Source organism: Scheffersomyces spartinae (genome assembly GCF_019049425.1).
Source record: "Scheffersomyces spartinae strain ARV_011 chromosome Unknown scaffold_11, whole genome shotgun sequence".
Taxonomy (NCBI): domain Eukaryota; kingdom Fungi; phylum Ascomycota; class Pichiomycetes; order Serinales; family Debaryomycetaceae; genus Lizanozyma; species Lizanozyma spartinae.
In genome coordinates, this window is record NW_025065058.1 from 1 (window position 1) to 18,912 (window position 18,912).

Consider the following 18,912-nt stretch of genomic DNA (forward strand, 5'->3'; position numbering starts at 1 on the left):
CAAGAGCCCCGCACACCGAAACCCTAAAACACAAGAGCCCCGCACACCGAAACCCTAAAACACAAGAGCCCCGCACACCGAAACCCTAAAACACAAGAGCCCCGCACACCGAAACCCTAAAACACAAGAGCCCCGCACACCGAAACCCTAAAACACAATACTCAATTAGCTAACAACTGAAATAAAATGATAAATTACAATTAAGTTAACATTTTCATTTTATAAATTTTCAGTAATAAACTAAAAAACATCAAAATTGCAATGGATATCAGTTTACCACTTTTTGTACGAAAAGAATTGATTCAAGGATAAACAGAACAATTACAAATTAGCATTTGTAAAGTAATATGGAAGGCTATCAAGCTTTATTATGTAGATATATAATTTTTTGAAAGAACGAACTAAGTGAAACAGTTAAAGCCATCATTTTATTAGTCCAAAATCTAGTAATAAAGAAAACTTATCACCAAAAAAATATAACCTGAAGAGATTGATCTGGACTTTCAAAATCTTCTATACGAGTTACATTGTAAGCTTAATAGCAAATTCTTCTCTAGAGATATGCATTATTATATTATATTTAAGATACTTGGTACCTAATCGTTCTGAAGAAATTGATCATTCGTACCTTTCACATGTAGACGACAGTATATTAGAAACCAACAGATTACTGAATTGTGTCATTACTTTAATTCATAACCTTTTTGACACAATACTTCAAAAGAATGGGCGAATGTTTAGCCATTCTTTCAGCCGCAGAGCAACTCGAAAAAACGAATTGACCTTACTCAATCTATGGGAACTCGTAAAATTGAATGCCGGTTACATATTTGATATAGGAATAACAAAATGTAAGCAAGCTTTAGTAGATTATACATGCAAGTTTTGATCTTGATCTTAGCTCTTAGGAGTTGACCTGGTATAACAATTTTGGAGCCCGAGAAAAGGGTGCAACTCATTAAACACATCCAAATGGTTAAGCTACTTCCTGTCTTCTATGATAATACTAACAGAACGTGATCATTTGATTTGCTGACGTATGCCATATTTTGAAATGAGTGATAAAGGTTATGATTGATTAATGGTTGAACTCGCAGTTCCTCATCATAGATACAAGGGGTATATTTGACTCACATAATTACAGGCTCTATATTTTCAACGTCGCATTTTCAACGTCGCAACAATCGCGAAACTTCAGACTTACAAGAAACAAAGAGAATATCAAGATGCATTTATGAGTAAACTATGCAAGTGCTGTTTAGCGCTTTAGGGGATAAGGGTTGCCAAAAGTGCATACCAAATTAGTAACACGTAAATGTCGTCTACGAATTCGGATTTTAGAGTTGGTACAATACTGTTAGGAGACTGCATTGGAACACGGTAAACTCCCAAACAAATACTATGGAGAATAGCCATGTGCATTAGTCTTGAATGCATAGAATTAACTAAACTTACTACATTGGAGTATCTCAAACCAGCAATTCTTTATTTAGGTTAAAGAAGCCTTAAACGATCACAACAAAGGTAAGTCGATCAATTGGGAACGGAAAAGAAAGCATAAACACACGTAGTTAAATATAAGCGATTCATCCAAAAATGTTTCATGTTTGCGAGAGCTACGAGAAAATACGATAGTTACAAACGGCTGATAGTAAGAGGAAACTTGTGATCACATGACAAAAGAGGAATGACTCTCAAGTTCCAATTGAGTTTCAGTAGTAAGTTGAGGTTGGCTTGTGAAATCTATAACTAATTTGGATGATAGAGACGACGACCACGTGGGCACTCTTACATCAAAGGAAAATCACAATTGAGCCACAATACAGACTGAGTTCTGATTGCGTTGCCTAGTATCACTATTTTTATACAAGGGATATCCCTAGCAAGTTTAGAACCAATTGATAATAATGTGCAGGAAAATGTCACATGGCATTTCAAATAATAACCGACACTAATATTGCTTGCCTCAGAATATGTAAACAAATTAAAGTATCAATATTAATGGGCGACATTCAACTTTATTGATATACAATTTTGAAATTAATTAATGATTACGAAGTAGTATCACTTCTCCTTTTATATGCCCCCAAGAGATGGCGCTTTTCACTTTACAAATTTTTGCGTAAAAAGTTTGTAAAAAATGGACTATAAACCACTCATATGAGTTGCTAAGTTCGTCAGACATTTTCCTCACATTGTATGCCAGAAAGTTTATGCACACAAAGTAAGTGACCTTAAAAAAACTCAAAGCTTATCATACTACACAGTAATTTTCACATTCGATAAGCGTAGGAGCGTTGATATTCAGGTGTTCATTTATAGTGACTTTATAAATGTAAGTATCTAGTGTCCGTTTGAAAGAGAGCACCCCCCTAACAAACACGGTTATATATGAAAAGCTACAACATCTCTTGATGCAGAAGATATGTACATCTAGAATGTGATACAAAAAGCTAGGCGTCAATGTATCTCTTGATTGCACTACATATGTACGATCTTTTTATCATATTTTAGCAAGGCACATCTTGTGATAATAAAAAAGCGTCGATGATAAAGCCAGACACTCCATATATACGACAGGGGATAAAAAAGCAATTAAATTGTTCACCAACCTAAGCATTTTAAAGTCTGACACAATCAGGAATGAGTATTTTTTATATCAGACACAAGGCATTGTTTAAAGAACGTAAGCAATGTAAAAAGGCTTATGCGTTTATTTTTACATGCGCAAAAGTTTATTTGTGGTTCCAAAACGTGTGTGGGTCTTACTTGAAGATATATCCATCGATTTTTTCTTTCAAATATTACAACTTCAAAATCGAACATTGCATTCATCTTTCTTCTCTGTTTATCCTTCCGTGGACCGAGTCGCTGAACATGCCTTTACCCATTAACTTTTCTGTTATGGGAGTTCCCAGATATGTTAAAATCATTCTTTTATTATTTGTTCTCGTTTTGGTAGGACACCTTATTTGGGTGTTGGAAGATCGTCCTTCCCTTAAGGATCTGGTTTACTCCAAGCTTCCATTCGGTAAGGCTGAACCAAGTTATGTCTATGAGACAGTTACATCTTTTGCCACCAAGACTGAAACAGCTATAAAAACTACTGTTCAGACAGTCAATCATGTGACCACCAAAACTGTTGATGCCACATTTGATGCACAATTCACAGGTCTTTCAAGGGCTCAACTTGAAGCTATCCGTGAAATAAAGGCTGATGCTACACACAACTTGATCAGTGTCACGAAAGACGACAAGTCAGAAACCAACCTCCTTGCACGTTTATCTGAATACATGGATAAAAAATATGGAACCAAATTTGATGATTCCCATCCACTCAAGGGGGTACCCTTGAAACTTGTTAAAGAGAAGATCGTGGCCGATTTCATTAAGAGTAATGTGTTAAACATAGATGAGCTGTTGGTAGACCATTTAGAGGATCGTCAAACCTTTTATAAATGGATTGTCACAGATTTACTTCTTCCCTTCAAGCCTGATATCAATGCCTTTGAAGGTGATGAAACAGGATATGCATTGGATGGTAAAGGAAAATATGAAAAGGTTGAAAGCCCCAAATTTTCCAAAAACTTTTTAGACATCGTCAAGCCATCAAAGGAAAAAATTGATAACTTGAAGAAACATCATAAAAATTTGATTGCGAAATTGAAGAGAGTACAATTACCTCCCAAACTGTTATTTAGAGGTTCTGGGATTGTGATTCCTTCTTCTGGAGTAATTTTACCAGGTGCTTTGGTTGCCATTGGTCAAATCAGAGAACTTGGATCCAAACTTCCTATTGAAGTCATTCTTAATAACGAAGGGGAGTATAATAAACACATTTGTGAAGATCTCCTTCCATTATTAAATGCTGAGTGTGTTGTTCTTGAAAGAGAAATTGGTAAGAAACTTTTAGATAGTTTGAATTTGAAAAAGTTCCAATTGAAGGCTATCACTTTACTTGTTTCCAAATTCGACCACACATTGTGGTTAGATGCCGATAATGCTCCATTAAAGAACGTTGATGACTATTTTGATTCTGATGTTTATCGAGATACAAAATTTGTGTTATGGCCAGATCTTATGAAATCTTCTATTTCCCCCATATACTACGATATTGCAGACATTGAAATCGGTGAAAGAATCCACAGAGAAGGCTTAAAAAATGGAGAAAGTTTGGAGGAATATTCAAAATTGTCAAATGATGAAGTTGCTTTCTATGATTTAGAAGGCACTGTTCAAGGATTATCAGTTGAGAGTGGTCAAATGATGTTCTCTAAGGTTGAACATTTCCGTTCTATTGTCTTAGCATTATACTACAATGTATTCGGAGATGGGTTATACTACAAGCTTCTTTATCAAGGAGCTTGGGGTTGGGGTGACAGAGATACATTCCATACCGCGTTATTAGCCATGAAGGAAACATTTTTTTTCTCTGAGTTTATGGCATGGCATCTTGGATGGATGGCAGGTGATGAACTTAAAGACACGACCGTTGTACAACATGATCCTATTCAATCATATCTGTTTATGAAGAAATGGAGACAATGGTTAAGGAAGAAGGGATTGGATTCAAGAATGAAAATGTCCCAAAATAATGATTATACCAAAAAATTGAAAGAAGATTTCATGAAAGATCATCCCGACTTGAAGATCCCAGATGTTGCATTCCTTCATATTCATAACCCCAAGATCAATCCTCTTAAGAACACTCTTCTTAAAGATGGTGTTTATGATAATCGGATTTTAGGTTTACCCGACGCATACAAGGATTATTTGGGAGAAACAGATTGGGAATTAAGATTGCAAAGCATTGCAAAGTTTATTACTTGTGACATGCTTGATGCTTCATATTGGACAGGGATCAAGAGAGACCCTACAGAGGTTTGTAAAGTTGTTACTGAGTTTGTTGATAAGTTAAACAAGGACACCAAATATCCTGAATTCGGTGAGGTAAAGCTTTTGAATGAATTGTTCCTTCCACATGATGGCACTTAATTGTATTGTTATAGGAAACTTCGAGCACCACGTATAATTTAATAGAGTTACATATTTGACTGTGTCCGCATTATGTAAGTTGTAGGTCTGCTAATCAAGGCCATGCTAGATTTGCTAGTAACATTCCCAGGCATATTTCTCCTCAGACAAAATTATTATCCTGAGATCAGACACAAAGTACACAATACAGATTTTTTATTGTTGATCTCACATAATGTAACCATCGAAAAATATACGCAACCTATAGAAAATTCACACATGATCATCCTCCATGGCTTTAACAGTTGAAGAGAAGCGTACGGAAAGAAATGTCAGATTTGCGAAAGCGATCACATTTTAAGAAACTGATGCAATACCATTAGTATGGTCCACATAATTTCAGGAAATTTGTCAATGTGATTGTTACAGAACCAAAGGTTCTCATTGGAATTCGTGTTTGTTCAAATGGTCTTCAACGGAAAAGTACATAAATGCCACGAACAATAAAAAACACTTCACCAAAATACACGACCTCGGATTAATTACTTATCAAGATTCTTCGATGCAGGGTTAAATTTCATATACAAGGAGATATTCTTAAATGAAGACCATCTTTGCTTATTGTCTAAATGGAAGGAGTAAACGCCTCCAGTACGGCTAGGTGGAAATCGTAAACTAATTGGGTAGCTTATGCTTTCATCCATAGTCAACTCTATACCCAACATTGCGCTCTTGCAGTCATCACAAGTCTATATACTGGTTCACTTTGGGATAGGTGTAGATTACTGTTGGTGATGCTAGCACGTAAATAAGCGTATCTTTGTTAGTGCGTACGTTTAGTAAATGCAGACTGGGGAACAAAACATAGTACATAGTTTGTGTAGCTAATTTAAATCTGTTCTCAAATGCATCGCGTCATAAGATAGAATGTGTATTGCTCACATGATATAATTTCGGTAGTTCAAATCACGTGATATTTTGTTCATGCTACAATAGTTGTACGGCAACTAAAGCATTCTTCTCCACACACCACAGTTCTATGATTCTGAAGAATGCAAGTGCTATAACCTTGGTATGATATTAAAAGGATGCCGTAATAGCTAGGTCTTAGCGTTATAAGGAATCTAGAGCACTTTGCCTTGAAGCTTTGCGAAAACGATGAGCAGAACTAAATGTCGCTTCGTATTGTACGACTTATGGCACACCCAACTAACAAAAGATAAAAGACAAAGTGTTCACGTAATCAACCTTGTATCAAAGTAGAAAGTTCTAGTTAAATTTTCTTAGATTATGGAAATTCTCGTTATAGTTCGAAAGGAACTCAGCTGTTGGAGAAGCTGAATTAAGATAAAATAGCTAATTTTCAAAAAAAATAACAGATAACGTTGAAAGGCTAAAGAATGGCGAGTTCAATTGTGAAATCATGAGGCAAAATACCACAATTGCTATAGTGGCATTATTCTTACCTTCCTATAGAATTTTATACTGTGTCAATTGAGAGTCTACTAAGTTATACTTAGAAAGTAGTGGTAGCTTTAGTTTAAATGGAAAAGACGGCTTATGAGTTTTCAGTAAGTATGTCACTATTCAACAATATTGATATGTTAAAGCGTTTAATATTTGCCAGGAGTGGGTTATCTAAAATCAGACTCATTCTCTTACATACTTTGAGCATACAACTGAGCACTTGACAACATTACACACTAATGCTAGCCACAACTTGGGATATAATTAGAGTCGTCCTTCCCACAAAATCTCGACTCCAAAGGACGTTAAGTCAACAAGAAACTTTTCTAACTGCCAAATAAATTGTGGCTGCAAAAAATAAGAAAACATTGTAATTCATTCGATTATTGTATTATTAGTTTTATATGAAAAATGTATCATTTTCAACCATAAAATGGTATCAATGTAACCACATCGAGTTCAGAAGAAGCATCTAAAAAGAGACACTTCGGAGTAAAGTTGAACAAACAATTCTTAAGTTTACCCAAATAAGAAATCACAAATCTCCATTGCCAGTATGAGCTTCGCTTAAAAGAATTCCTATAGCTTTGCTTTGAACTTGGTTTCTGGAATTAAACAATTTCACGTCTCGGAGGATGAATTAAACTCGTCACTGGATGATTAAGCTTTGAAAGGTGTACCCATTAAACTGAAATTCCCATTGGTGTACGAAGTCACCACGTTGTCTGTTTTCTATTTGTTGATTCAGGGTGAGATTGGCACGGGTATATTTGGTACCCCTGCTTCCGTTGTGAAGAGTAGTTGTTCTATTGGGGTAGCTTACATTTTATGAGTTGCTGGCTTCATTGTGGTTATCAATTTGGGGTTTCTTTTAAATAGGTGTCCTACATCGGAAGAAGATCAGGAGGGGAAGTGGCATATTTGGAGCAAGCATTCCCAAGTTCATAATACCTGTTATCTAAGCTGCAGTCACAGTTGTATTCTCATTTATGATTTCTTCAGTATCCGCGTGTTCGCTTTACATAATTGCAGCAGGCCATACACCAACACACTGGCAACAAAGAGGATTGCCAATCATTCCGTTGTTCTTGTGCACCATTATAGTCGCCCTCAACATAAATTTTGCTATCAAATTGAACAACATTCTTGAATTTATCAAAGTGATGTTTATCCTTTTTTCTGCCATCTCGGGTTTAGTTGTGTTGGGAGGAGGCACCAGAGTTGGTAAAACCCACAGTGTATTCAAGAATGCACGGGAAAGAACAACAACAAAAAGGAAGGATATTTGCAATTCTATTCTTAAGGTGGTATTTTTATAAGGTGGTTCTTATGCATTTGGGGTTGTTGTAGAACTACACAGTAACAACACCACCAGAGCTTATAAGAAGTTCCTTCCATTGACAATGTTTTTCTTCTTTCTTCTTTATTTTTTGATTAACACTGCGTACTTTGCATGTATTGGATCTATTGAAGAAATTAAAAAATAAATACCTTATCAAGGAATAAACCGTTGTGTTATTAAACCAGAGATGAATGCCCCCATAGATGAGGGTAAGGGGAAAAGAGGAGGGTGCATCCCTTAAGAATAAATTAACATTTACTCTGTGTTTTCTAGTATTTAATATGGGCCAATGTTTTACCTCGTAGTGGTAACTATGCACATGGAGTTGATATATACCATTACCAGGGCACAAGTGGCTATAAAGGTTCCCAATAGTCAATTGGAACTATGGGTCATCGAGCATTCTTATGAAAACATGTTTGGGTCATACAATGAACAAGATAAAATTTAAATTCTGATGATGGGAAAGATCTTACACAAGTGTCTGTTCGTGAGATGAAATGATTATTCAGGTCATATATATATAATTAAATAGAGCAGCTTTGCATCTATTTACGATACTGGAACAGAAGATAGCATATTAAATAGAATTCATTATAAATAGATCCAAACATTGCGCTACAAAGCTAACTTGATACTCATTCTACGGTTTCACCATCATGTGTTCAAAAATTTATACAAATCATAGACTAGTTGAATTCTGTACAAATATATCAAAATTTTATCGACCCTCAAGTATTAGATTTTTTAGATCATAGTTCAATTAACCTTTAAGACGGTTTGCACCAAAGCGAAATAACGACCTCCAATGTTAAAATAAGGGTATGATTTGTAATCCTCTAATGTTTTACTGAATGATATCCCACTCTAGGTAACAAAAATAGTATGTTCATAGTTTTCATAAATTATAAAGTAATTACAACCAAAATGCTTCCTTGATATAAATTCGTGAAAAATAATTAAATATTCTAAAAAGTAATAGTAATGGTTGCGAAAAAGGGATTAAAGCCTGGCCCTTTTCCCATACATAAATAATAAATATTTTTAAACCTTTGTTGGTCCGAAGAATTCCAACTTGACATCAGTAACACAGTTATTTTCTAATTCAGTTTTGACAAAGTCCATGTATTCCACGGGACCCAATAAGTAGACATCCTTTTCAGAAGTTGCAACGGACTTGATGTCGTTGGCAGACAAGTTTTCACCCTTGTTGTTGAGAAATTCCTTGTAGGTGAATTGTTCAGGGTATGTGGCCTTCAACTCTTCCAACCAGTCACCAAAAGGTCTGTGTTCAGCAGATCTATTGGAGTATAACAAAGTAACCTTCTTACCGTCCTTTAAGCCAGCTTCAGCAATAGAGATCAATGGAGTAATACCAATACCACCAGCAAACAATACGAGATCCTTTGGAGATACACCATCGTAAATAAAGTTACCAACTGGTGCAGTGACCTTCAAAGAATCACCCACTTTCAATTCGTTATGAGCAAATTCTGATACAATACCACCATCGATCTTTCTAATGGATAATCTGTACTCATTGGACTTTGGAATTTGGGAGATCAGATATTCTCTAGAATTTTCCTCACCATCAATGTTCCATCTTAAACCAACGTATTGACCTGGTCTTGGCTTTGGTAATTGACTTCCATCCTTTGGGCTCAAGTAAATGGATACAACATCACCACATTCGGATTCCTTACGAGAAACTTCGAATTCCTTAAAGCCTACCCATTGTAAACCCTTGTAGTATTCCCATTCGGCGTTAATCAACAATTGAGCCAAGTTACCATATGCCTTACCGAAAACCAGAAAGAATTGTTCATCAGCCGCATTGCCCAAAACAGACTTGAAAGCATGGTTAAGACACTTTTCAACAACGGTATATTGTTCAGCTTGAACATCCAACCCACAATGTTTAGCGACAATTTGGTTGACGAATGCAGTCAAAGGAGTCAAGTCACCCAAGTGGGAAATATATTGGAATAAAGAAAAGGCCAAAACCTGGGGTTGTCTCTTTGTATATTGATTTGTTTGGTTGAAGTAAGACTTAACTTGTGGGTAAGTTTGAAACATATAGTTGTACATGGTGGAAGTAATGGTAACACCATGTTCAGCGACAGCAGGCGCCAAGGATTGTAAGTAAGCAATTTCTTGTGGAGTCAAAGCTTCCACCTTGTATAAAACTGGAGCAGAACCAGAAACAGTCTTAGCAGCTGTAGTCATGTTTGTTTTAGTGGTGGAGAGTAATCGAGTGAATCTAGTGAATCTATTCATAGTAATGATTTATAGATATTATGTTTCATCTTGAATAAAAGAGTTCAATGGCTTTATATATAATTTTTTCTTAAAAGTTGAATTCTCCATGTTTCATAAGTACTACTACACCTACAACTATGCGCCGTCGTTCTTGTTTTGGATTTACCACCCGTTACTACCCAATATGAAGTAATTTCATTATTATCACCAAGGCCACGGAGAATATTGCCGAATAAGGTGCGAATCCCGCTCCAAATTGCTACCGTTTGGGGAATTATCACCCGTAGGTGCCATAATCAGGCCATCTCATCGCCAATGTCAATTAAACACGACCCTTTTGGCCAAACAAAATCTTTAGGCAAATCATTGGACTTTTTCTATCACCTCACATGGTAAAAGTGGACTGAGGAGGGCCATTTTGTGTACCCTAGTGAAGAGAATCATCACTGTACGCTTATTAGTCAAACAAGTTCCTAGTAAGGAAAGGGTCGCCGAAACACCCAATATAATCAGAGTCACGAGATCATATTCCCATGACCTTAACGGTCTTGGCTGCAAATTACTCTTAATACTTTGTATACCTATTAATTACTATTAATAAAACGTCCTAAAAAATTCAGCCAAAGACATTCACGTATATAACCTCCACTTCTTATGACGTAAACAGCTGTCCGAATTTTGCACAGAAATCCCAAGATTGATGTGAAGCACATTTAACTTGGGAAGTAACCTTGAAAAAGTCGGTTGTACCACTATCATCCAAGGTATCAACTTCTGCTGGTAATCTAAATGCACCAAGCTTGTGGAGTTCATTGATTACACCACGGATATTGACTCTTCCAATAGTTTTATCTGCCATGGAATAGAAAAGAGTTAAGACATCATCTAAACGATCATTAACAACTTGACTATGCCATTTGGCAATACCATTAGGTATGAATACACTTGCTCCCTCTCCACACATCTTATCAGCCCAAGGAATCATCTCGAGATCAAACGAAGCAAACGAAGAAACATGAGTCACTTGATATTTATGATCAGTAAGGTCTTTGGCAAGTACAAGTAATTGTGGTCGATACATTGCTGATCCACATCCACAATGAGACATATGAGACCTTCCAAAACCTAACCATACTTCATGATTGACTTTCTCAAATTCTTCAGGTAATTCCTTTACAATGGAACTTAGACTTATTAATTGAGTTCCTCCACGTAAGAATGTCGACTCCTTCTTAGTAGGTTTGTTCCAGAAAACTGATTTACAAACAGTCGACCCAGTTCCTGACCCTGTAGGAATTTCACACTTTAAAATTTGAATATTCTCCCACAGGTAAACAAAATAAATAGAAGTATCAACTCCATTATTCAACTTTCTATCGTCCATACTAAAGAATGGTGTCCAATTCTTTTCAGCATCCCTCTTCTCCAAAAACTTTTGAGCTTGATCATCAAAGATTTTAAGCTCAATAGTTTTGGTGTATGTGGTACGAGTTTCTTTAAACGAGAGAGGATCAACTTCAGATTTACCTTCTTGGACTTCCCAAGGCAAACACATGAAAAAACTTCTATGCTCTTTCAAATTCACCTTATCACCATCATTCTTGACCATATCTCTTTGTCTTTGATTAAAAACAATTACTGGCTCCTCATGACCCAAGTGGTTGTTCCGAAGTAATATTCTGGGGTCTTCTGGTCCATAGTTTTTGATTGTATCAACATTAGCATTATTGTATGATGCAATACGAACAAAACCTGGATAATTGAACTTACGGAATCCAATGGAATTGTCATCTGTTGCTGGAACAACCATCTCCACATTTAATTCTTCCCAGTTTTCATCATAGACTTCAATAAAAGTCAAGGAAAACAGTGGACTATCTCTTTTATTCTTGGTATAAATTATTCTTGAAGCCATAAGGTAAACCCCATATTCTTCAATAAATACAGAAGCACCAGCAAAACGCATCCAATGTTTATCTATAATCTTGGGATTTTTCTTCATTTCTTCGATTTTATCTTTAAAATGATCGGAATATTCATGGAAATACGCCAATTGTTCAGGATCTAATGCCGGATCATTATTAATATATCTGAGAATGTATCTAGATGCTTGCATTGTCATGTCCACACCATCACTAACTTTAATAGGAATATCCTGTCTGATTTTGGAGCAAGCTTCTCTCTTGGGACTTTGTTTCAAGTCAGTGAATGCAGAATAAATAGAAAGCTCAAGGTTCTTGTATCTAAAATCAGTGAATGGATTAGGATGTTTGACTTTAGACTTTGCCAATTGTGCAATCTCTTTTTTATTTTGATCGAGCATACCGAAATGTTCCAAATAATGATCCAAGGGCTTTTCAATATATGATGGATAAAGAACCAATTTCTTACCCTTTTTAAGTAATTCAACAGTGGAGATATCGTCATCTGGAGTGTCAACATATTCAAAAGCTAGATCATCTGAATCTTCAGAAGTACTAGGAGTAGTGGTTTTCTGATTCTCTTCTTTATCGTCGATAAACGATGAAATGAAACTGGAGTGTTTCTTACCATAAGCTAGACAATAACTCTTGGAGTGTTCCAATGACAAACTAGTACTGGGTGGCGTGTACTTCCCATCAAAGGAAAGTCCTTTGGAAATCTCACGAATTAACTTTTGAATAGTTAAGTCAAAAGAAATGGCTTCACTTGTTGTAGCTTGAACGTTAAGGTTACCATCTTTTTCAACACTAATTGAACTGATCTTCATACTACTAACTTTGAGACACGCTTCCTTGACTTTTGCCAAATGGTCCCAACCGGAAACGGGAAGCAGAAAGTCAAGAGCTTGGGATAATTGGACAAGTCTTGGTCCACTTCCCTTCTCCTTTTGGTATACAACAAAAGCAGGTCTATCCATTCGTTGACCACATCCACATTTATTCATTGTGATACCAATGAACCCAATCCAGACATCTTCAATGGTCTCTGATGCCAATTTAAGTTGAGAACCAATACTGACCAAGGGACTACCATTTGAAAACTCCTCAATGATCTTATTAGGATCGGAAGAGTCTTGTTGGGTTATAGCACATTCACTGTTCCATAATTGACATTTAATGATTGCATTTGTACCTGCACCGTAAACAAAATGAACAGCATCATCGACCAGTGCATCTAGAGTACCTTTAATGTCGGCAAATGGTGCCCAACTTTCGTACTTGGGGTTTTCTACGTTGCTAAGTTTGAAAGCTTTAGGTTTGGTCCAATGTCTTGTTTCTCCTGTGGTCATCCAATGGATTCTAGAACCTTCTTTTGTTTCCAATGTAAACACAATGAGCGGCTGAATAACTCCTTCGTCGGTTTTAAAGGGTATTACTTTTGGATTAATTGGACCCACGGTTTTAATTTCTTTTAACTCATCCTTTTCCTTCTCTTTGTCAGCAGCAGTCTTTTCTTCGTCAGTCTTTACTTTTTCAGCCGCACCTATGTCAATTGGGATAAACTCCGGATAACGACGTCCCTTCCATTGGAAGCCTGATTTAATCTCCATGGTTTCTGTTTCAAAAACAGCATACAACACCGAAAGTGTTGGTTTCTGTAGCTTACGATCTAACAACTCAGAGGAACCTGCCTTATAGACGAGCTGGTGTACCACAAAGAATGCGTTCTCTTCCTCAAGCCATATACGAGACACTTGTTCATGGAACCAATGAGAGTTGATCCACTCCTGGTTGTTAATATTCTTACGAGTCTCTTCAAGTAATGTGGGCAGAATGGAAGAAGAAAATTTGTTATTATTCTGGTTTGACACCAATTTATGCAACACAGGTCTTAATTGAAAGGGATTCTTTTGGTAAGACGTGGATATCACATAAGATATGGAATGTGACTCGTCTAATATGATCGAATCAGCAACAAATTTCCTGGGAATTGTTGGTTGTGGTAACCCTTCAGATTGTCGCAGAGAACTGACCCAAACACTTGGAAGGAAGGTTGTCGTACTTCCACCAGCATTTATTAGTGCTGTGACACATATGAGGACTAACAACACCAATGCCAGGATCGTGAGATTAAGGATTCTTTTGGGTATTCCCATGGCATGATATTTCAGTCTCCATTGGGTGAACACTAACGAAAAGCCCGACATTATTACTATTTTCACCCTTTGATAGGGAAGAAACAGTGATAATTGAATTTGAAATTGTATCAATAGTAGGGAGTAATCCTCAACATCATTTCAGACAAAAAGGCTTGGAATAGATTAAACTTCAGACATATTTATTGACGCGTGAATCTAACCCTTGTAAGAAGTGCATGGCTTGGAATTGGACATAAAGCAAAACAACTAACAATGCGTGGGTTATTCTTCCCTTCGCTCCTCCCTTCGTGGGCTTGTTTGTTTGCACCTGTTGGCTGGGCATCTCTCATCTGTGTGGCTCATCCTTTAAAAAATATTGTCAAAATGCAAGATCTCTTGTTGCGGGATTATAATAACTTTTTCTGTAACTCAAAGAAAGAAAGAAATAGCCAAGATATATGCGGACTTTGCTTTACATTAGAATAGTAAGCCACTTTAACAATGGCCACTATGATCTTTGGAATTGAAATAACAGACATTTTTCGGCATACAAGTAAGATAAGGATAAGAAAGCCACATTTAAACATTTGATCGACGCACGCAATTCTGACACATTAACATGATGCTTATGTATTGTTTTGAATACGCAACGAAATGTATCAACTTTCGATTGCGCTACGTAATTATATACTCTGAACACTTTTTTCAATTGACATTACCCTATTTGACCTTTTTGTCTGACAAAGTATATTCAACAACTTGAACCACGATTGGACATTGTTCGTCAGGACTATGAATTGAAACCGTCTCTTTGTTAGAAACAGTGGCATTGCGATGCCTCCTCTTAATTTGGATGCTCTAGTCCATAAGCTTTACAAAATTGTCTTGACCTAATCTCAGAACACTTGATGTGTGACAATACCAAATATGGATCTGTTGGTCGATTGTCTGGTGTCATCAGTTGATCATTCCATTCAAATGCTTTCAGGCCCAATAGTTGACTCAATAATCCTCTAATATGAAACCGGCCTTGAACCTTATCGGCCAAAGTATAAAAGAGGGTCACCACATCATCTAGTTCGTTTTCACTTTCTTGGGAAGTCAGAATATGCCATCTAGACAACCCATTGGGTAAAAACACATTGGCTCTTTCACATACTTTGTTCGCATACGGTAGCACATCCATGTCAAATCCCATGAAAGAAGATACATGGGATACTTGAAACTTGGTCATATCTTTGGACCTGGTAACAATGGCCACCTGAGGTCGATACATAACTTCGCCACACCCACAATGTGCAATGTGAGACCGAGCGTATCCGATCCAGTATTCTTGTGGAAGCTCATTATAAGGAGTTGGAAGGGTGGTGATTAAGTCATTGACGCTGATCAACTGCGTACCACCTCTGAAACTCCCAACGAAATCTTTCTCTGGCTTATTATGGAACACGATTATGCACTTTGAAACTGATGTCTCACCCTGACTACTATTTGGAATATCACATTTAAGAATTTGTAGATACTCCCACAGATACACAAAGTATATCGACTTATCGACTCCATTAGAGGCTCTCCGATCTGTTGGAGAAAAGAATGGAGTCCAATTCTTTTCCTTCGGTCTTTTTTCCAAAAATTTGTTGGTTTCTTGATCAAATATACTTAATTCCACAGTCTTGTAATAAGCCTTATCATTCACTTCATCTGGATCCACCAGACTCTTTCCAACTTGAACTTCCCATGGTAAGGAATAAAACATGGAACGATATTCTTTGGATATGGTATCTCCATGTTGACCTTCAGAAATATCTCGTTGCAACTGAGTGAAAATAAGCATAGGTTCTTCATGACCCAAATGATTCTTTCGAATAAGAAGTCGAGGATCTTCTGGTCCATAACTCTTTATCTTATCAACACTTGAATCATGATACGAAGCTATTCTCGCAAACTCCGGATACGTGAACCGGTTAAACCCACTACTGTTAGAGTCGTTATCCTCCGTATCAGGTACAACCATTTCAACGTTTTTTAATTCATTCCAATCCTTATCAAATACTTGAAGGAATGTCATTGAGAAGCTCGGCTGATCACGTTCTTTATTGGGGGAATAAATCACTCGACTCAGCATCAAATATACTCCAAATTCTTCAAAAAATACACTGGCACCACCAAATCGGGTCCAAAATTGATCAATTGAATCTTTATCTTTCAACATTTCCTCCATTCGAGACTCCATAAAGTCCTTATACTCAAAGAAATAATCCAATTGTGACTGGCTGATGGTTATGTCTCTGTGTATGTACTTTGAAATGTAATCAGAAAACTTTCCAGTCATATCTATTGGCTTTGAAAACCCCACATGGAACTCTTTTGCTGTTCGAGAACATTCTTCATTGGATGCCTTGTCTTCTAAATCAGTAAAGGCATCGTAAAGTTGCACTGTTTGTGGATTGAACAGGTAGTCATGAAGTCTTTTGTCAACGTCACCATTTCGAGGAACATTATCACCTAATTGAACAATCTTTTGTTTACTTCTATCAAAAATTCCGAAATTGGCCCTGTAATGGTCCTCGGGGTTCTTGATATAATTGGGATATAATATTAGTTGGCGGTCGTCGTTTTCGCTATCAGCTGCTGCTAAGGCCGCCACATCTCCGGCTCCATAAACATTGGAAACTCGATTACAGTAACTTTGAGAGCTTATTAGTACAGTTTCATAATCAGGCGAACTTCCCTCACGTTCAAGATCTAAGTATGAAAGACCTCTGGCCAACTCTTTAGAGAGGCCATCTACTATGATCTCATATGATAGCCCACCACTAGTTGTAACCATCACCATAATTTGATTATCAATAATCTCTATTGAATGTGCACTTATCTCTGAGACGGAAATACACTCATCATTATTGCTGCTCCGATTCCCAACACTCAAATTGAAGTCTATCATTTGAGATAACTGCACCATATGCATGGAGTTGTGGTCGTCCATAACATATACAACAATTGTAGGACGATACATTCTCGTACCACATCCACACAGTTCTAGAAGAAGGTTAGAAAATCCAAGCCAAATGTCTTTAATTCCATGGAGATCGACGCCCGAGGGAAGAAGAAATGACTTTATGCTTAGTAACGGAGTATGGTCAACAAAGTTCTGTAAACCATTAGGCTTTAGTGGTGGATCCCCCTCACACGAACCATTCTCTAGGCTGCATTTGATTACAGACATTCCATCTAAAAATAAGATGTGAGTATCGTAGACGTAATGGGGATCACTTCTATCAAATAATGGAATCCAGTTGTCATAATTGGAATCCTTGTTTAAGCTAAACCGTTGGGGTTCCCATTTATTGCTGTTGCTGCCAGGTTGAATCCAATAAAGTTTGTTATCCGTACTGGACGACAATGAGTTGAACAAAATCAATGGTTGGTGGGTGCCATCTTCTATGGTGCTGTAGACCACATTAATATTCAGGGGTCCTGGGAATACGGTGTGGTCTTCGTTATAGGTTGTAAGGGGTAGAATAGAAGGGTAGAGCACTCCATTATAGGAGTAGTCTTCAATAGTTGCCCCCATCAGAGAATCGAACTCCGCATAAATAAAGGATATCAAAGGTTGTTTCTCTGATACTGACATTTTGGAATCATCATCATCTGGGACGTACTGTATTTGGTAAACAACAAAGAACAACTTTTCACTTTCAAGCCATACCTTTGATACTGACAGTTGGAACCAATGACTGGTGATCCATTTATCATTGGCCATATTTCTTCGGAGTTCTTCCTCAAAGAAAGGCAAAGTCTCTCGTGGGAATCTCCCATGCTTAAGCTGAGTCTTCAAAACCAGATGTAAGTCTAACGAAGCCAGAACTGAAGACGCACTTAGCGTATAACTTATAGTACGGAATCCATCCAACACTACTGTGTTTACCAGGAACGGTGTTAAAGTTGGTGATATCGCTGTTAAGTCATTATCTGCGTATGTTTGCACCAATGTCTCGTGTATTACTTGTCGATTCCAAAAGCTTAACGGCAAAGCAAGCAACAATAGAATAAGGATCAAAGTTTTCCTATGGAAGTCCTTTCTCAAACTAAAGGACCTTCGGAACCGACTTTTGATTAACAGAGGGAACATTTACTAGGCTAAACAAATTAATAAAAGAGAGTAAACATGTGATACTATTTTCTACTCTAACGGTTGATACTAAGGGTAGCAGATTTGCACGGAATTCTATGCAAATAGCAAATAATCTGTGTAGTGGTTAATACAACCAAGAAATCAGAGCAATATAGACCATTCTGAATTGTGTAAGTTAAGGTTCTGAACAAAATAGGATAACCCTTAAAACAGATTAAGGATATCGCGTCAAAATACGAAACTATACATACGTCTAAGATCCTAAGAGTACCTTTAGCAGGTCCAATTTTTCAGACACAATAAACACTGTGGGATATTATCGTGAATGGTATTCCATTTGATCAGATACTATACACACCTGGGTATAAGAAAGCATACGCACTATGTTATCATACGTACTTTGGTACGATGCTATGGAATCACACAGCATTGGCAACTGTGCACCATGTTATAATGCGCATTATGTAGATTACCTAATAATAGCAACCATGGACCATAGGTTGCAGGTAATAGAGCGGATATGCAACAAAGGGAAAATCTCTTTTGGTGACAACACGACCACTTAAGGTAGATTGTTAAGAAATAAGAACTTGGCAGTGCATACCGGAAAAGAATCTTTCGCTATAACCACAATACTAGAGTTTAATATTTCATTCATTCATTGTGTTGTTAAAG

General features: G+C 37.0%; 3 protein-coding genes across 3 annotated transcripts; 1 reads left to right on the forward strand and 2 right to left on the reverse strand.

Moving 5' to 3' along the window:
* Positions 1-2,877: 2,877 nt before the first annotated feature.
* On the forward strand, positions 2,878-4,995 carry KQ657_000533 (alpha-mannosyltransferase; the record flags this gene model as incomplete). Its single annotated transcript, XM_043191371.1, has 1 exon — positions 2,878-4,995. The coding sequence occupies one exon, from the start codon at positions 2,878-2,880 to the stop codon at positions 4,993-4,995; it is 2,118 nt and encodes a 705-aa protein (XP_043049014.1).
* Positions 4,996-8,827: 3,832 nt separating this feature from the next.
* On the reverse strand, positions 8,828-10,009 carry YHB1 (Yhb1p; the record flags this gene model as incomplete). Its single annotated transcript, XM_043191372.1, has 1 exon — positions 8,828-10,009. The coding sequence occupies one exon, from the start codon at positions 10,007-10,009 to the stop codon at positions 8,828-8,830; it is 1,182 nt and encodes a 393-aa protein (XP_043049015.1).
* A 685-nt stretch (positions 10,010-10,694) lies between these two features.
* Positions 10,695-17,865, reverse strand: KQ657_000535 (uncharacterized protein; the record flags this gene model as incomplete). Its single annotated transcript, XM_043191373.1, has 3 exons — positions 10,695-13,947; positions 14,654-14,727; positions 15,025-17,865. 3 exons carry the CDS (start codon positions 17,863-17,865, stop codon positions 10,695-10,697), a joined length of 6,168 nt encoding a protein of 2,055 aa, XP_043049016.1.
* Between the last annotated feature and the right edge of the window lie 1,047 nt (positions 17,866-18,912).